The sequence below is a fragment of the Hippocampus guttulatus genome, chromosome 2 (genome assembly GCF_054856545.1).
Source record: "Hippocampus guttulatus isolate MCC_2025c chromosome 2, RoL_Hgut_1.0, whole genome shotgun sequence".
NCBI lineage: Eukaryota > Metazoa > Chordata > Actinopteri > Syngnathiformes > Syngnathidae > Hippocampus > Hippocampus guttulatus.
In genome coordinates this window covers 1,969,912-1,984,341 of record NC_141262.1, presented here as the reverse complement: position 1 = coordinate 1,984,341, position 14,430 = coordinate 1,969,912, and the positions used below count along the sequence as shown (strand labels likewise).

Sequence of the window (14,430 nt, the reverse complement as noted above, 5' to 3'; positions counted from 1 at the left end):
AACTCTACGTGATCAAAAGAAGCATCATAGCCATCATTAAAATTCTAGAAAACCCCAAAGCAAAAAGTTGAGATATGATAGATATCTGCCCTTTTCCACACAGTTTCCATCAAAAAAATAAATAAAAAAATCCATGTGGATTTGTCGAACATTCTAGTTATGAAGCATACACCAGCTTGTACTTATTGCTTGCAAAAGAAACTAGCAAACACAGCAAACATCTGCTTTTATCTCACTTAACAGCGGCGCCATTGCTCATTGGATACTACATCAATCAAAGAAAAAAATGTACGTCTTGGACAGGACTGCTGGATCATTAGTTTTCTCCGTCATGACACAAATCGGAAGCCAAATATTAGACTTTTCTGCAAGAGGATCAAAAGCAGTGAAGAAAAAAAAATGATTTAAAATCGATGGAGAAAGTTAAGACTGTCCTTTTTGAGATATTTTGCCCTTTTCCAAACAGTTTGCATCCCAAAATCTATGTGGATTTCACAAACATAGCCATCATGTGAGGTGAATCATCTTATGCTCGCTAAAGATGGTATCAACAACCATAAAAAAGTTGGTATCCCATTTAATACCAGTCCCATCACTCAATGGAAACGGCATCAATCACAGGAGAAGCTGCGGCTCGGACGCAGCTGTTGTGTCATTGTTTTTTCCAGTCCTGACACATATTGGAATATAAATATTACAATTTTTTTGCAAGAGAATTAAAAATAGCAAGTCTAAAATCAATAGAGAAAAAAAATTGTTTGTCATTTTTGAGAGTTTCTACCCTTTTCCAAACAGTTTCCATCCCAAAATTTTGATGGATTTCTCAAATGTATATGATGTAGCCTAAATCAGCAAGTGCTCACTGAAGCAGAGGTCCCCAACCCCTGGGCTGCGAACCGGTACCAGTACGTGGGTCATTTGGTACCGGGCCGCACAGAAAGAATAAAGAACTTACGGTACATTGCTTCTGTTTTATACACAGTGTATTTTGGAATCTGAAAGGTTTTTTATTTTGAAAAATTACCGGATGCTTTGGTACATCCGTCCACAGTATGTCACTCTTGACGCAGGTCAAAAGCGCGCTTCTCGGTCATGTGATAGGTTGCCGCTAAAATGAAACCCATGAGCTAGCAAAATGAGTAAGAAACAAACGTCTTTGGAACATTTCTTTGGGAAGGGGAAAAGGCCTAGCCAGGAGACAGAAGAGGAGCCTACGACTTCCAAGAAAGAGAAGGCTACATTTAATAGACAGTATCAGGATTTCCTACTCACCTGCACTGATGAACATCCAGGGCATGGACATAGGGAGGGTGACCTCCTACAAGTACCTAGGTGTTCTTCTGAACAATAAACTGGACTGGTCTACTCACACGGACACCCTGATTAGGAAAGGACAGAGCCGACTCTTCCCAGGAAACTGAGGTCCTTTGGGGTTCAGGGGTCACTCCTTAAGACTTTCTATAACTCGGTGGTGGCCTCGGCCATCCATTATGGCATTGTCTGCTGGTCAGGCAGCATCTCGGCCCGGGACAGAAAGAGACTGGAGCGACTGGTCAGGAGGGTCAGTTCTGTCCTGGGATGCTCCCTGGACACTCTGGAGGAGGTGGGAAACAGGCGGATGCTAGCTAAGCTAAAAGCTATGATGGACAGTCCCTCCCACGCCCTCCAGCCCGCCCTGACAGCACTAGGTAGCTCCTTCAGCCAGAGACTGTTACACCCACGCTGCAAGAAGGAGAGATACCGCCGCTCGTTCCTACCTACTGCTGTCAGGCTGCTGAATAAAAAATAAAATTATGTGGAAAACAATTGTAATTAGCACAGCCACCTTATCTATATCTGTATTTATATTGCACTTAATTGAACGGTGTACATCGAAACAGTAACATTCATTTTGTGAATGCAAAGACTTTGTTTTTCTTCTTTCTACCCAATCTTGCTGCTGTAGACTGTAAATTTCCCCAATGCGGGACAAATAAAGGATATCTTATGAAAACACAGATTTAGATCAACGGGAGATTCCCACGCAGCAATCCCACTCTGCATAATATGCAGCGATGGTGAGTCGTATTTTTCATGCACTTTGTATTTGCGGTGTATCTTATTTTGAAGGTATGGTAACATTTAAATGTTACCATAGCTGACAGATTGCGGTCTGATAGCAGACCGAATGGAGTGTGGATCCCACAAATGCAGAGTCAGATAAATGGCGATGACAAAAAGGTTTATTTAAGAAAAGCGAGGGACCGACAAAGTATTCATGTGCTGGCAAAACAGGGAGCCAGAGAAATCCAACGAGAACACAAAACGCTTGCCAATTACAAGGAGAGAATGAGTTTCGAGAACATAAAACAAATAGAGGTTAGTACAAGAAACAAAACCAAGTGCGATACCAAGACGAAACAAATACTCACAAACCCGAACGACTATGACGAGGAGGGTGACTAGAAGTATGAACGAGACATAAAGCACATGGGCAAAGCGGCGAACAAGAGTAGGCAGCACAGATTGCCTTGATCCAGCACAGGTGCACCGCTGGAAGGTGACGCCCCACACTCCAGCTGGTGCTGAAACACTCAAGGAACAAAAAGTCAAAGCAAACCATGACAATCGCGACCAGCGACTGTGGCGGCCAGATAGGGCGTTCCTTGCGTCATGATTATGTATTCATCTCATTTAATATCAGTGCCATTACTCACTGAATCCTACATTAATCAAAAGAGAAAAACTGTGCGGCTGTGACTGGTCCACTCTGTCATTACTTTTCACAAGTTAAATGTTGGAGTTTTGGGAAAAAGATAAAAACCCACACTGCGACAGTACACTTCTTATCAACAGAGAAATTATATATCATTTTTGTGAATTCATGCCCTTTTACCAAAGGTTTTCCATCAAAAATTCAACCCCGCATTTTCTTCCAATCATCCTGGTTTGGTCAAAACAGAAACAAAATGGAGTCAAAAGGCCAGCCCTGTGCTTGCACAAAGCCCTGCAGTCGGCTGGCCGTGCCCCACTGGCTGGGCTACACGGCTAATCCAGATTAACATTGGTTGAGTGGGGATGGGGATGGGACGAGTTGGGGTGGAAAAGGAGGTGCGGTGAGGGGGGATGTTCAGAGCCACGAAAGAGAGAAGGATTGTGATGATGAAGCCAAACAACAAGGCTGAAATGGAAATAGTCCTCTGTTGTCGACCAACTCAGTCCCAGCAACTACCTAGTTGGTTTCAAAAGGTATATTACGATTAAGATATCCTTTATTTGTCCCACGCTGGGGAAATTTACAGTCTACAGCAGCAAGATTGTGGGTTGAAAGAAGAAAGAAGAAAAAAACAAACAAACACCATTCAATTAAGTGCAATATAAATACAAATATGGATAAGGTCACAGTGCTATTTACAATTGTTTTTCACATCATTTAATTATTATTTTTTATTCAGCAGCCTGACAGCAGTCGGTAGGAATGAGCGGCGGTATCTCTCCTTCTTGCAGCGTGGGTGTAACAGTCTCTGGCTGAAGGAGCTACCTAGTGCTGTCAGGGCGGGCTGAAGGGGGTGGGAGGGACTGTCCATCATAGCTTTTAGCTTAGTTAGCATCCTCCTGTTGCCCACCTCCTCCAGAGTATCGAGGGAGCAGCCCAGGACAGAACTGGCCTTCCTGCCCAGTCGCTCCAGTCTCTTTCTGTCCCGGGCCGAGATGCTGCCTCACCAGCAGACAATGCCATATGATAAAAGATGCTAGGTAATAATTATTACGTTGTCTTTTTACAGCAATACAAATCCTCAGAATTGATAGCATTTCTTAGTTTTATAGACAAAATGTGCCAGGTTGGCCGAAAGTAGTCAATTCTATGTGGTCCCTCTCATGTTTTCAGCAAGTTGTTTTTTCTTAAATGTTCAAATTAAATGGCATTTAAAAACATTATCAGTTGTACAGGCATACAGTATACATTAACGAAATTCTAACAAGAACTCAATTAGTTTCAAAAGGTACGCGACAAAACCTTTCTCAGTTAGTCAAGAGGTAAATGTAAAATCTGTATGTGGTTTGTGTCATGCCTCTGCCAATCTTTCTTTCTTTTTTTTTTTTAATGTTCATGTTTTTTACTTTTTTATTCATCGTTCCATTAGTCCTAGCAATAATCCTACTGGTTTCAAATGGTATGTGACCAAAGATGGACAGAGTACCTTGGGTAAAATGTAAAAATAGGCATCTCGTGCTTGTCACATCTCGATTCTTGAAGAAAAAAAAATAGAGATATAGTAATCCATCGTTTATCGTGGGGGTTACGTTCCAAAAAGAACCAGTGATAAGTGAAATCCGTGAAGTAGGATTTATTATAAAAAGGCAAAAAATGTGAGAGGGACGAAATTTCAAATGTGCTGTATGTTTCATATACAGCACATTTGACAATAAAGTTGTACTTGGTACTTGATAGTCAGGTTTATTTTTTTACAGTTATTATACAATACTGAACTATCTATACAATGCAGAGGCGACTGCTCTAAGACTGCAAGGGAAGCTCAGCTTCCCCTAAAATGTCAAAAAGTAAGTGATCAAATATATGTGTGTCCGTACAATTGTATGTACATGTCATTGACTAAATATGTGCTACAACGCGCTCAACTTTTGTTCAGAATCTGCTTCTTATTACTGGTTATGACGCAACTCTCTTCTCATTCATTCCCACAGCTTCACTGTGCTTTAAACTGTGTGGATACTGAGTGTCTGCAGCGCTGACGCTGGGCATCTCGAGGGTAGTCCCAATGCATTGAAACGAGACGAGTCATTGGATAAATGCTGGTTTTGTCCCGCCCATTGGATGCTCGGCGTCTCTGGGAGTCTATGGACAGTGGGCGTTTATGGGCTGACCCGGACACTGAGCTTTTCTGCATGATGATTGGATGATCTGTCTGAGGCTGAATCTCTTTTTGATTAACAGCGAAATGAGCCAATCACCGATTTTATGGTGAAGGCAACATTCTTATTTTTTTGAAAAGGAACGGAGAGTAGAATTCATGTATAAATAAACGGATACATTTTATGATGAAGGCCGAAATTGAGCTTTCCCTCCTTGACAGACCAGCATCCGCCACTGATAAAATGAATTCAAAGACCAAAAATTTCCAAAGGTAAATTTGGCAAGCTGTACAGCAGGGGTGTCAAACTCATTTCATATTGTGGGCCGCATACGGCCTCGGTCGATGTCAAGTGGGCCAGACCATTAAAATTATACCATACTCTGCTATAAATAACCAAAATATGTCTTTCCTTTGTTTTGATATAGCGACGCACAAGTACATGAGGAAAATGTTGAAATGTACCTACATTTCATTTACCTAACATTTCATAAAACACCTTAGATGTCCTTCGACAAATGTGCAATTTAATTTTATCATTCACATATATGCAGTGCAACTGATCCCACTGATTGTACAAAGGCACAAAACTTGAACAATTAGTATTTAAAAATATAGTCATGCATTTTAAGATTAAACAAGATTTATAAAGAAAGGATTTTTTTAAACCATTTACACATGTGCATATGAAATCTAAATGTAACCCCCACCTACACTTTACAAACGAAAGAGAAAACGATGACTAGCGGTTAATACATGAATTGCATCTTAATAAAAATATTCATTTTGTGTCTTTTATGCTTTTTTTTTCATTTTTAAATTATCCCGCGGGCCTGATCGAACCCCTCGGGGGCCAGTTCCGGCCCGCGGGCCGTATGTTTGACACCCCTTCTGTACAGAGATGAGGTGCGGAGACTGTTCACGTCGGTCAGTGCCTTAGCCAATCAGGATGCAGAACGCAATTCACTGTTTAAAAGCATTAAAAAAACTGCACAAAAAAAATCCGCGAAGCAGCGGAACGTGAGCCGCATTAGAGCGAGGGATCACTGTATATATATATTACAAATCGGCAAATTTGAATGATGAAAAAAATCTCTAATACTTAAAATTAGACTTCTAAATCGTAAAAAGTGGAGCCATTGTCTCCACTTTCAAATGCTCTGGGCGGACCCGCATAATGTGTTCAACCATGTTTCGTAACGTTCGTATCTGCTCACATCCCTACATACTTGAGATACAAACGATATCTGCTGATAGCTTCTGGTTGATATACAGTATATGATAATTATAATCACACCTAGGCGGCCCGATAGTCCAGTGGTTAGCACGTCGGCTTCACAGTGCAGAGGTACCGGGTTCGATTCCAGCTCCGGCCTCCCTGTGTGGAGTTTGCATGTTCTCCCCGGGCCTGCGTGGGTTTTCCCCGGGTGCTCCGGTTTCCTCCCACATTCCAAAAACATGCGTGCCAGGCTGATTGAACACTCTAAATTGTCCCGAGGTGTGAGTGTGAGCGTGGATGGTTGTTCGTCTCTGTGTGCCCTGCGATTGGCTGGCAACCGATTCAGGGTGTCCCCCGCCTACTGCCCGGAGACAGCTGGGATAGGCTCCAGCACCCCCCGCGACCCTAGTGAGGATGAATGAATGAATCACACCTTGCTTTCGTGGGGCTTTTCATGTCATAAACAAGAGACGCCAGCCATCATCTAGCTTGCGAGCTAACTGGCTTCCAGGGCTCTTCTCAGCCGGCAATCAGGCACTGGGCTCATCTGTGGCATCACCACCTTGCTCGGGAATTTAAATAGCAACACTGAGCTGTTCTGTAAAGTACGATAACCAGAAAATATGCATTTCCGTGATGTCGGCATTGCTAGCAAAACTGCACGCTATAGTGGTAGAAATTGGCCCAATAACCTCACAAGTAACTCACAATTGTACAGGATAATGCAAATGAAACCGCTGAAGTTTTTATATTATTGGGTGAGGGACGACTCATGATGGATCACCAAGTGTATCATTGGTCATCGTTTTACCCATACCCCAAAAATCAGGTCAACTGAAATGGTGAAAATCAATTTAATGCTCTAGCACTAGAATTCAGTACAGTCCTACATACATTAGTTCTCAGTCGTAATGGTTGTATGTTTATAATGTTTTTGAACAGTTTTCGATCTATATGTATTTCATTGAATCCCAGCAAGAAGAATTTTATATGACAAAACATAAAAAAAAAAGAAAAAAAAAGAGCGAGACCTGTCCTCCTTTGAGTGGTCATTGTTGTGAACCGATCAGTAACAGAAACAGTATTAATGCTCATTTTCGTCACTACTGCTGATTTTTTTTCCCAAACATTTATTTTTCGAAATGTAGTGGAACCGACAAAGCATTCTCTTCACATGAACTCGGAGGACTCTTGGACTTCTGCGGAGGATGTGTTGGTGGAGCGAGTGGGTTTTACAAAGAGATACAGCCAAAGAGAGAACATGAGAGGACGTGGGCGGTCACTCAGGGGTTTGGCTGAACGGCGCCCCCTACAGGTGGGAGGCGAGATGCTTCACTGCCCCCAGAAGGCCTAGGGGGAAATCACTGTTCAAACAAATGGAGTGTAAATTTTGTGGGTGTGTATACATGCATGTGTCATATGCAAATAAGATTCAGGCTAATATCGCTGCTACCTGTCGAGCTTTGCTAAATGTCAGCCGCTCGACACCACGAGCGAGGAGGCAGGAATAGCGCAAAGCCTCAGGTGGTCACTGCAATACCCAGCTGGTGTAGCCCTGTAAAATGAAAATGGAAAGAGATGCATTTCACTCTCCGCTGACAAGAAATTGTCTAAAAATCAAAAACCTGGATTTTTTTTCTCTTTAATTTACTTTTACAATAATTTTCACATGAAATCAACTTCTGAGACAGCGACTATATTTTTCAGCTTCTTTTAAAATTTTGTACCCCCTAAAATCTGTTTAGAATTGGCTAGTTAAACCATAAATATACCACAAATGATCCAAAAACACTTTCAAATATTTTTCAAAATGGTCCTCCACCATTGACCTTAAAGTAGAATGACCTAAATATCATTTGATCAGAGTGAATCATCAGTTGTTGTGAATCGTTTTGTTTGAGCATGAGCATTTGTCTTTTCTAGGGCTATTTTCAACTGGCATTCAGCTGTGGCTGTTGATTATTGACCTGTTGCATAATGCATTTTGTTCTTCATAACACCTCCCCAGCCAACCAGCCAGCCTGGAATTTTCTGTACAAGAACAAGTATTGCAGAAATCAAATATTTATGGCCGCTTCTTCCACATTCACACATCATGCAGGTGGAGATGTTGCAAACTGACTTTTCCAGCAGGAGTAAAAAAGCACCACTCCCACTTTTTGTGAGTCACTTTCGACCGACTTGTCACTGGACTTTTTTTTTATTTTTATCCCTTTGTGGGGAATAATAAGGTGCCAAAATGGCTTCCAGCTGAGTTGTTTGGTTGAGCCTCGGCTTGATGTTCACGCTCTGTCTTCACTGGGAAATGTTGGCTGAATGGAGAAAGAAACAGCAAGGCCGTGTTTGTCGAAATATAGCATTCAAATATATATAGGTTGTGTATGCAGTCGGCAATGCATTTTTTGAAAGTGATTTTATATCAGCATCTTTGGGGTCATTTGAATGATTTCTCAATAATCTCCATTTATTTATCAATTTCAACACATGTGTATTCACAATTTTAGTTATTCACGATTATACATTATTGTTTTGACTTATTAATATGTACAGTACTGAACTTATTCATGTAATATTATTCTTATTATTTTGATCGGATTTCTTACTTTTTACATTTGTATTCACTTTACCTTTTCTATACTTATAATTTTATTCTTTCTTGGCTTATATGCTTATTATTGGTTCTCAACACCAAGTACCACCTACAAATGTTTTCTTTGAGGGAGGGGGGAAATACAGTTCACAAGTGCAAATTTGCAAATGTGCAGACCACCATTATTCTCATTTTAAGAAAAGTTTTCAACTCCCCATGTAGTGTTTGTAGCTGTTTATTGTATTAAATGGGGGTCGTGGGGGGGGGGGGGATGCTGCCTGTCTCCTTGCATGGTTTATTTTAACTTAGATTTTTATTTATTCCGCAGGATGGAATCCCGGAGAGCTTAAAGATGAAGGGTAAGTTTTCAATTTGTGATTCCCTCATCCCTTTTCCCTCCCTATCAATGAATGACACAAAACAAAAGTAAGCAGCTGTACCTGTAGGGGAAAATATGATGATTGTGTTGTGCATCAGTGGAGATGAGAGTATGTAATGCATAAAAGACATATGTACAGGATATTAAAATATGTATAAATACATACATTTCTTCATCAGCGGGGTCTCGGAACAAACTTAACTTCATTACCCGACCTCATCTCTCCTGCTGTCAGTTTGCTAAATGTCAACTTCTTTTGCAGTGGACTTCTTCATTCCCCAGGCAGTGATTCACTGCCTGTACTTAAATAACAGTTAAACGTTAAAAGTGAATTACAGTTGATAAAATACAACCCCATTTTGACAACAAAACACTCGGTTCACAAAATGGTTTCTGTCTTTAATTAACTTACAGTGTTCAATTGAAAGGAAGAAAACACATTTCATCATATGGAGCATGTTGAAATGCTAGTTAGTGTTAGCTCAACTTTTATGCCATCAAAACATTGTGTTCGTATGTTAACATTGTGAATAGGCAAACATCCATCCATCCATTTTCCGATCCGCTTTATCCTCACAAGGGTCACAGGGGGTGCTGGAGCCTATCCCAGCCGTCTTCAGGCAGTAGGCTGGGGACACCCTGAACCGGTTGCCAGCCAATCACAGGGCACACAGAGCCGAACAACCATCTGCGCTTACACTCACACCTCGAGACGATTTAGAGTGTTCAATCAGCCTGCCATGCATTTTTTTGGAATGTGGGAGGAAACCGGAGTACCCGGAGAAAACCCACGCAGGGAGAACATGCAAACTTCACAATAGGGAGGCCGGAGCTGGAATTGAACCCGGTACCTCTGCACTGTGAGGTCGACGCGCTAACCACTGGACCACAAAAACATGCTAAATTAGCCACATGTGGGTAGAGTCCAAAAAGTAGTCAAATGTAACAATGATATGTTGAGGAATGATATTCGTAAGAAGTAGAAACTACGAATATCTCTGTTTAAAAGTACTAAAAGTGAAAATGAATCAGCTTTCAGCTTTCTGAAAAAGCGACTAAAGTAACATTCAGTATTTGCACTTCATTACTCGCCACCATTACTGTTCTCTGTGTTGTCTTGGAATCAGTTTAGTGAGCCACTCAAAAGCTTGGATGCGCTTGAGCCTTAACGTTAGCGTACTGAGCAGCCAATTAAAGAATCCCATTTAGTAGACACGTCTCCATGCCAAAGCGCTTTTTAATGAATAAAAAATGATATAAGCACATGTAGAGGATGTATGTTGCTCTTTAATTAGCCGACGGAGCCTCTCATAGGAAATCATGTAAATTCATTCATCCAGAGCTCATCAAACCTTTACTAACTGTACAGGCAAGTATTCAGTAGTTAACCATTGATTTACTTTCTTGTATGCTTGAGAGCAGTTGTTTTGTTTCCTCATTTTATTCTTTTTACATTCAAAATTATGAGTGTTAGTGTGTTGACATAAATATCAACAGTGGTGAAATTATTTTTAGACCTTAACGTGGCCGTTTTGGAGTGCAGACGGGTAAAAATAAAAGAATGTCGTGACAACCAGCATGTGCACGGGAGCCTCACGGTGGCTTGGCCGCTTAAGAGCACCTCGTTGATGTAGCGTGGGATGTATTCCTGCTTTTTGTTGTACAGGAGTGACAGGGCATTAAGATCGATTAGCTGATTACTAACTGATCAATAATTACCAGGCTTTCCTCAGCGGGCTGTATAAAAAGTCATGAAAAGTGTCAATGTGTGCCCAAGTAAGAGTAAAAATCTCCTTCCAGACCGGATGTCGACAAGGTCTGGGCAGTAATTGCGAGGTCTGCATTAGCATAACACGCCCAGAGGGAAGGTTTCACTCCGACCTGTTTTCGACATCTCGTTTGCCGCCACAACGTTGACGAGGACGAGGAGGAAGTCATAAATAATTCAGGGTTCACCTCACGCACTCGCGCCGCCTTCTGATGATTACACAAGAGAGGTCAATTGAGCCTTAATGCCTCTCTTTTACGAACTGCATCCCCCTCTCAACTGGGATTTCACAGCAAAATGAGTCGAATGAGTTCACGCTGACAACAACCAAAAGATCTAAACAAAGAGCAAAGATCTTAGCCTCTGTGTGGATGGATTTGTATGAATGGATTGATTTACAAGATGAACGTACATTGATTCGAATTAAACTGAATCGTTTCACTTTTAATTGGACCATCCTTGAATCGTAACACACCTCATGTATAGATTGAGATACACTACAAATCCTCTTTTATTGGAGAGTTGCAAACGTGTGTGTGTGTGTGTGTGTGTGTGTGTGTGTGTGTGTGTGTGTGTGTGTGTGAAGATACTGTACGCATCGAATTGTGTGTGTTTATTGAAGATGCACACCCCTACGGTCTCTCCTTCTGTAAGTCAAATTGTAGCATAGCTGGCACCTGTAAAGCTGAACAATGTGCCACTGAACATCTAACCTTGGAGTGACCCAATATAGCAGAGTTGGCACCTATAAAATGGTAAACATTTCGAGGATCTGATGTAGTGGCATAGAGGAAGAAGAGGACGTTTGAGGCCAATTGTAAAACGATAAAGAAAACAAAGAGATATGAGACAGCAATATAGAAGAGGTGACATCTGTGAAGCTGACAAAAAAGGGTGTTTTGTCACATTTACATACAAATAACTATATCCATAGTTACAGTTCAGCTTTGGCTTGATTGTAGTTTTATTATTTATTTATTTATTTGGGGGGGGGGGGGGACTATTCTTTGTTATTTGCTGAAACTTTACTATTTTCTGCAAAGCAGTATTGTCAAAGAATTGATTTGAGTCATTTCATTTTGACATTATTGCTGTGTCGACATCTTTGGTATCTATAGACAATTCTAAACTTATTTTGTGGGGATTTTGTTGGTCTTGCAAATATTGTGGTTTCATTGTACTTTTTTTCCTTTCTCAGAAATGTTTGAAGTTGCATATTTTACATTGGTCAGGGATAATATTACTTTGTATTGTAATATACAGTGTATCATGAATTATTAAAAAAAAAAACATTCTACTCAGATGTCATCGGGTGAAGATGGACACATCCAACACACTAACCAAAAGGTTGCATTGAAATAAACATAACCTCATTGGAGGAGGTAATACGTTTTGTGTGTAGTGTCAAACGTGAGCAGGTCTTCACAAATTGCTGGCTTATGAGGCGAATGAGAGGAATCACTGAAAGCGGATCATGGAGAGACGCGAGTTCATCGCATCCCTTGTGGCTGGAGGGTGCGCTGGGATGTGCGTGGATCTTACCCTTTTCCCGCTGGACACCATGAAGACCAGACTGCAGAGCCAGCAAGGCTTCTACAGGGCCGGGGGCTTCCGGGGCATCTATGCAGGGGTCCCGTCCGCCGCACTCGGCTCCTTTCCTAGTGCGGCTGCCTTCTTTGTCACCTACGACTGCGCAAAGTCCCTCCTCGGTTCTGACGGAGTGCTCAAAGAACCGCCGGCGGCTTCGGTCTCACACATGCTCGCGGCCTCCTTGGGTGAAACGGTGGCATGTCTGATCCGGGTGCCCACAGAGGTGGTGAAGCAAAGGACACAAGCGTCTCCATCCGGTACATACCGCATACTTGTGGTGGCCCTCAGGGAAGAGGGTATCCCAGGCTTGTACCGAGGATTTGGCAGTACTGTTCTCAGAGAGATCCCGTTCTCTCTGGTGCAGTTTCCGCTTTGGGAGTATTTAAAGTGATCAATACACGGCAGTGATGGGGAAAGTCCGCAAACGTGCAGTGGTGTGAACCTTAGCGGCAGCCAAAAGACGGATTGTTCCGTCCCGGTTTCATGGCTTCCTCACCTGCCACTGTCCAAATCAAGCGTTGTGAAAATGTGTGTGTGTGTGTCGCTCTCTCTCTGACGCCCCCCCCCCCCTTTTCTTGTGAAACTCAATTTTATTTCATGTGCTCTCTCACCCGCGTGGTGGCCCCTCTCCCCTTTAAGTGTGCGGCTCTGGACACATTAAGAAAGCGGCTTCTCTTTGAAAAGACGGCCTTTTGTTGGGGGTGACATCATGTCTCAAGGGGCACCAGAGGCGGACAGTTAAACATTCCATCAATGTTAGGGGCTAATGGCTCAGCTAATTTGCGCAATCGCCCGCACATCTGTGTGCGTGCACGTCTTGATTTCCGACAGTTGGATTTTGCTGTCCACAAGTGTGCCTTTGTCCCTCTTTCGGGGGGCGGGGGGGGCAGCTGCGCCCATGACTGCAAGCTCTCCTGAGTGTTTGACTGGAGCCTCAAGATGAGAAGGGGGTTTACTTGGAGCAAAGATGGCCATAGAATCGACGGCCCAGGGGCCATTTATAGACCACAACGTGACCCCCCCCCAAAAAAAGCCTAAAAATGACATTTGACATGGTTAGTGAGAAGGGAGGTTGTCAGAAAGATAGATGCCTTGACTACTAACACATTTGTGCTTATACTGTGGAGCCTTTCTCGATATTCGAAGATCGAAATAAAGCATTTGTGATTGAAAGAGCGCTTGTCGCTCAAATTTGATGGTCCTGTCTTGTCCCGTCCTGTCCTATCCTGTTCTGTCCTGTCCCGTCTTGTCTCACCCTGAATGAGAGGAGCTGCTTCCGGGGAATGTGCGATCTCCTGAGCTCTTGGGCCTGAAGTGGTTTCTGAAAGAGAGGCGAGAGAAAATAACAATGAGAGGAATATCTTCCCCTACTTGGCGTGATTCATGCATGCACAGTGTCAGCCGTTTGTTTGGTTTCTCTTCAATCTACACTACCGTTCAAAAGTTTGGGGTCACACTGAAAGTCAAATTACATTCACCTCTTGGGGTACAGTGAGTGTGTGAGCAAAATGAAGTGAGACCAATGAGATGCATCTTCTTTTTTGTCGTGCACCAGGACGAAAAAGCCTTTGTTGCCACACAAAAGAGCAACATCGATAAAATGACAGGCGCTTGCCAGCGTGCTCGCTAATTGGGAGTACCCGCGCCGAGAACTCGTCACGAAAGCCTGACTCATCAGTTTCAAGGCAATATTTAGCTTGGCAGACCACCCAAAAGCTGGCTCGCTGTCCAACCATTCATCCAGCCATCTGTCCACCAACCACCAACCAACCCGTCCTGCTATGATGTCATAGTATGTCTGATTTAAATAATCCTGCTCCTGCAGGATTCATTTCTTTCTTCCCCCCACAATTTTTAAACGGTCAACCTGCTCTGGTGAGTGATGTGGAATTGAACAAATGAGGATGTACAGTTCTCCAGTTGTTAACTGGCTACAGCATTAGCCACTGTGTGGAGCGTGACGGCATCAACTGAGGCATCAGCTGTGAGTGTGCTTGTGTTTACACTGTATATTCTTATCATTTGTTCAAT

The 14,430-nt window shown here is 42.5% G+C and overlaps 1 protein-coding gene and 1 pseudogene across 1 annotated transcript in view; both read left to right on the top strand.

Moving 5' to 3' along the window:
• The window catches only part of fstl5 (follistatin-like 5), a 151,428-nt gene that overhangs the window by 28,566 nt on the left and 108,432 nt on the right, over window positions 1-14,430 (top strand). Inside the window, exon 3 of the mRNA XM_086106122.1 lies at window positions 8,991-9,021. Coding sequence (XP_085962248.1) covers window positions 8,991-9,021 — 31 coding nt within the window. The remainder of the gene's footprint in view (window positions 1-8,990; window positions 9,022-14,430) is intronic.
• LOC147208207 (mitochondrial S-adenosylmethionine carrier protein pseudogene) lies at window positions 11,998-12,963 on the top strand (annotated as a pseudogene).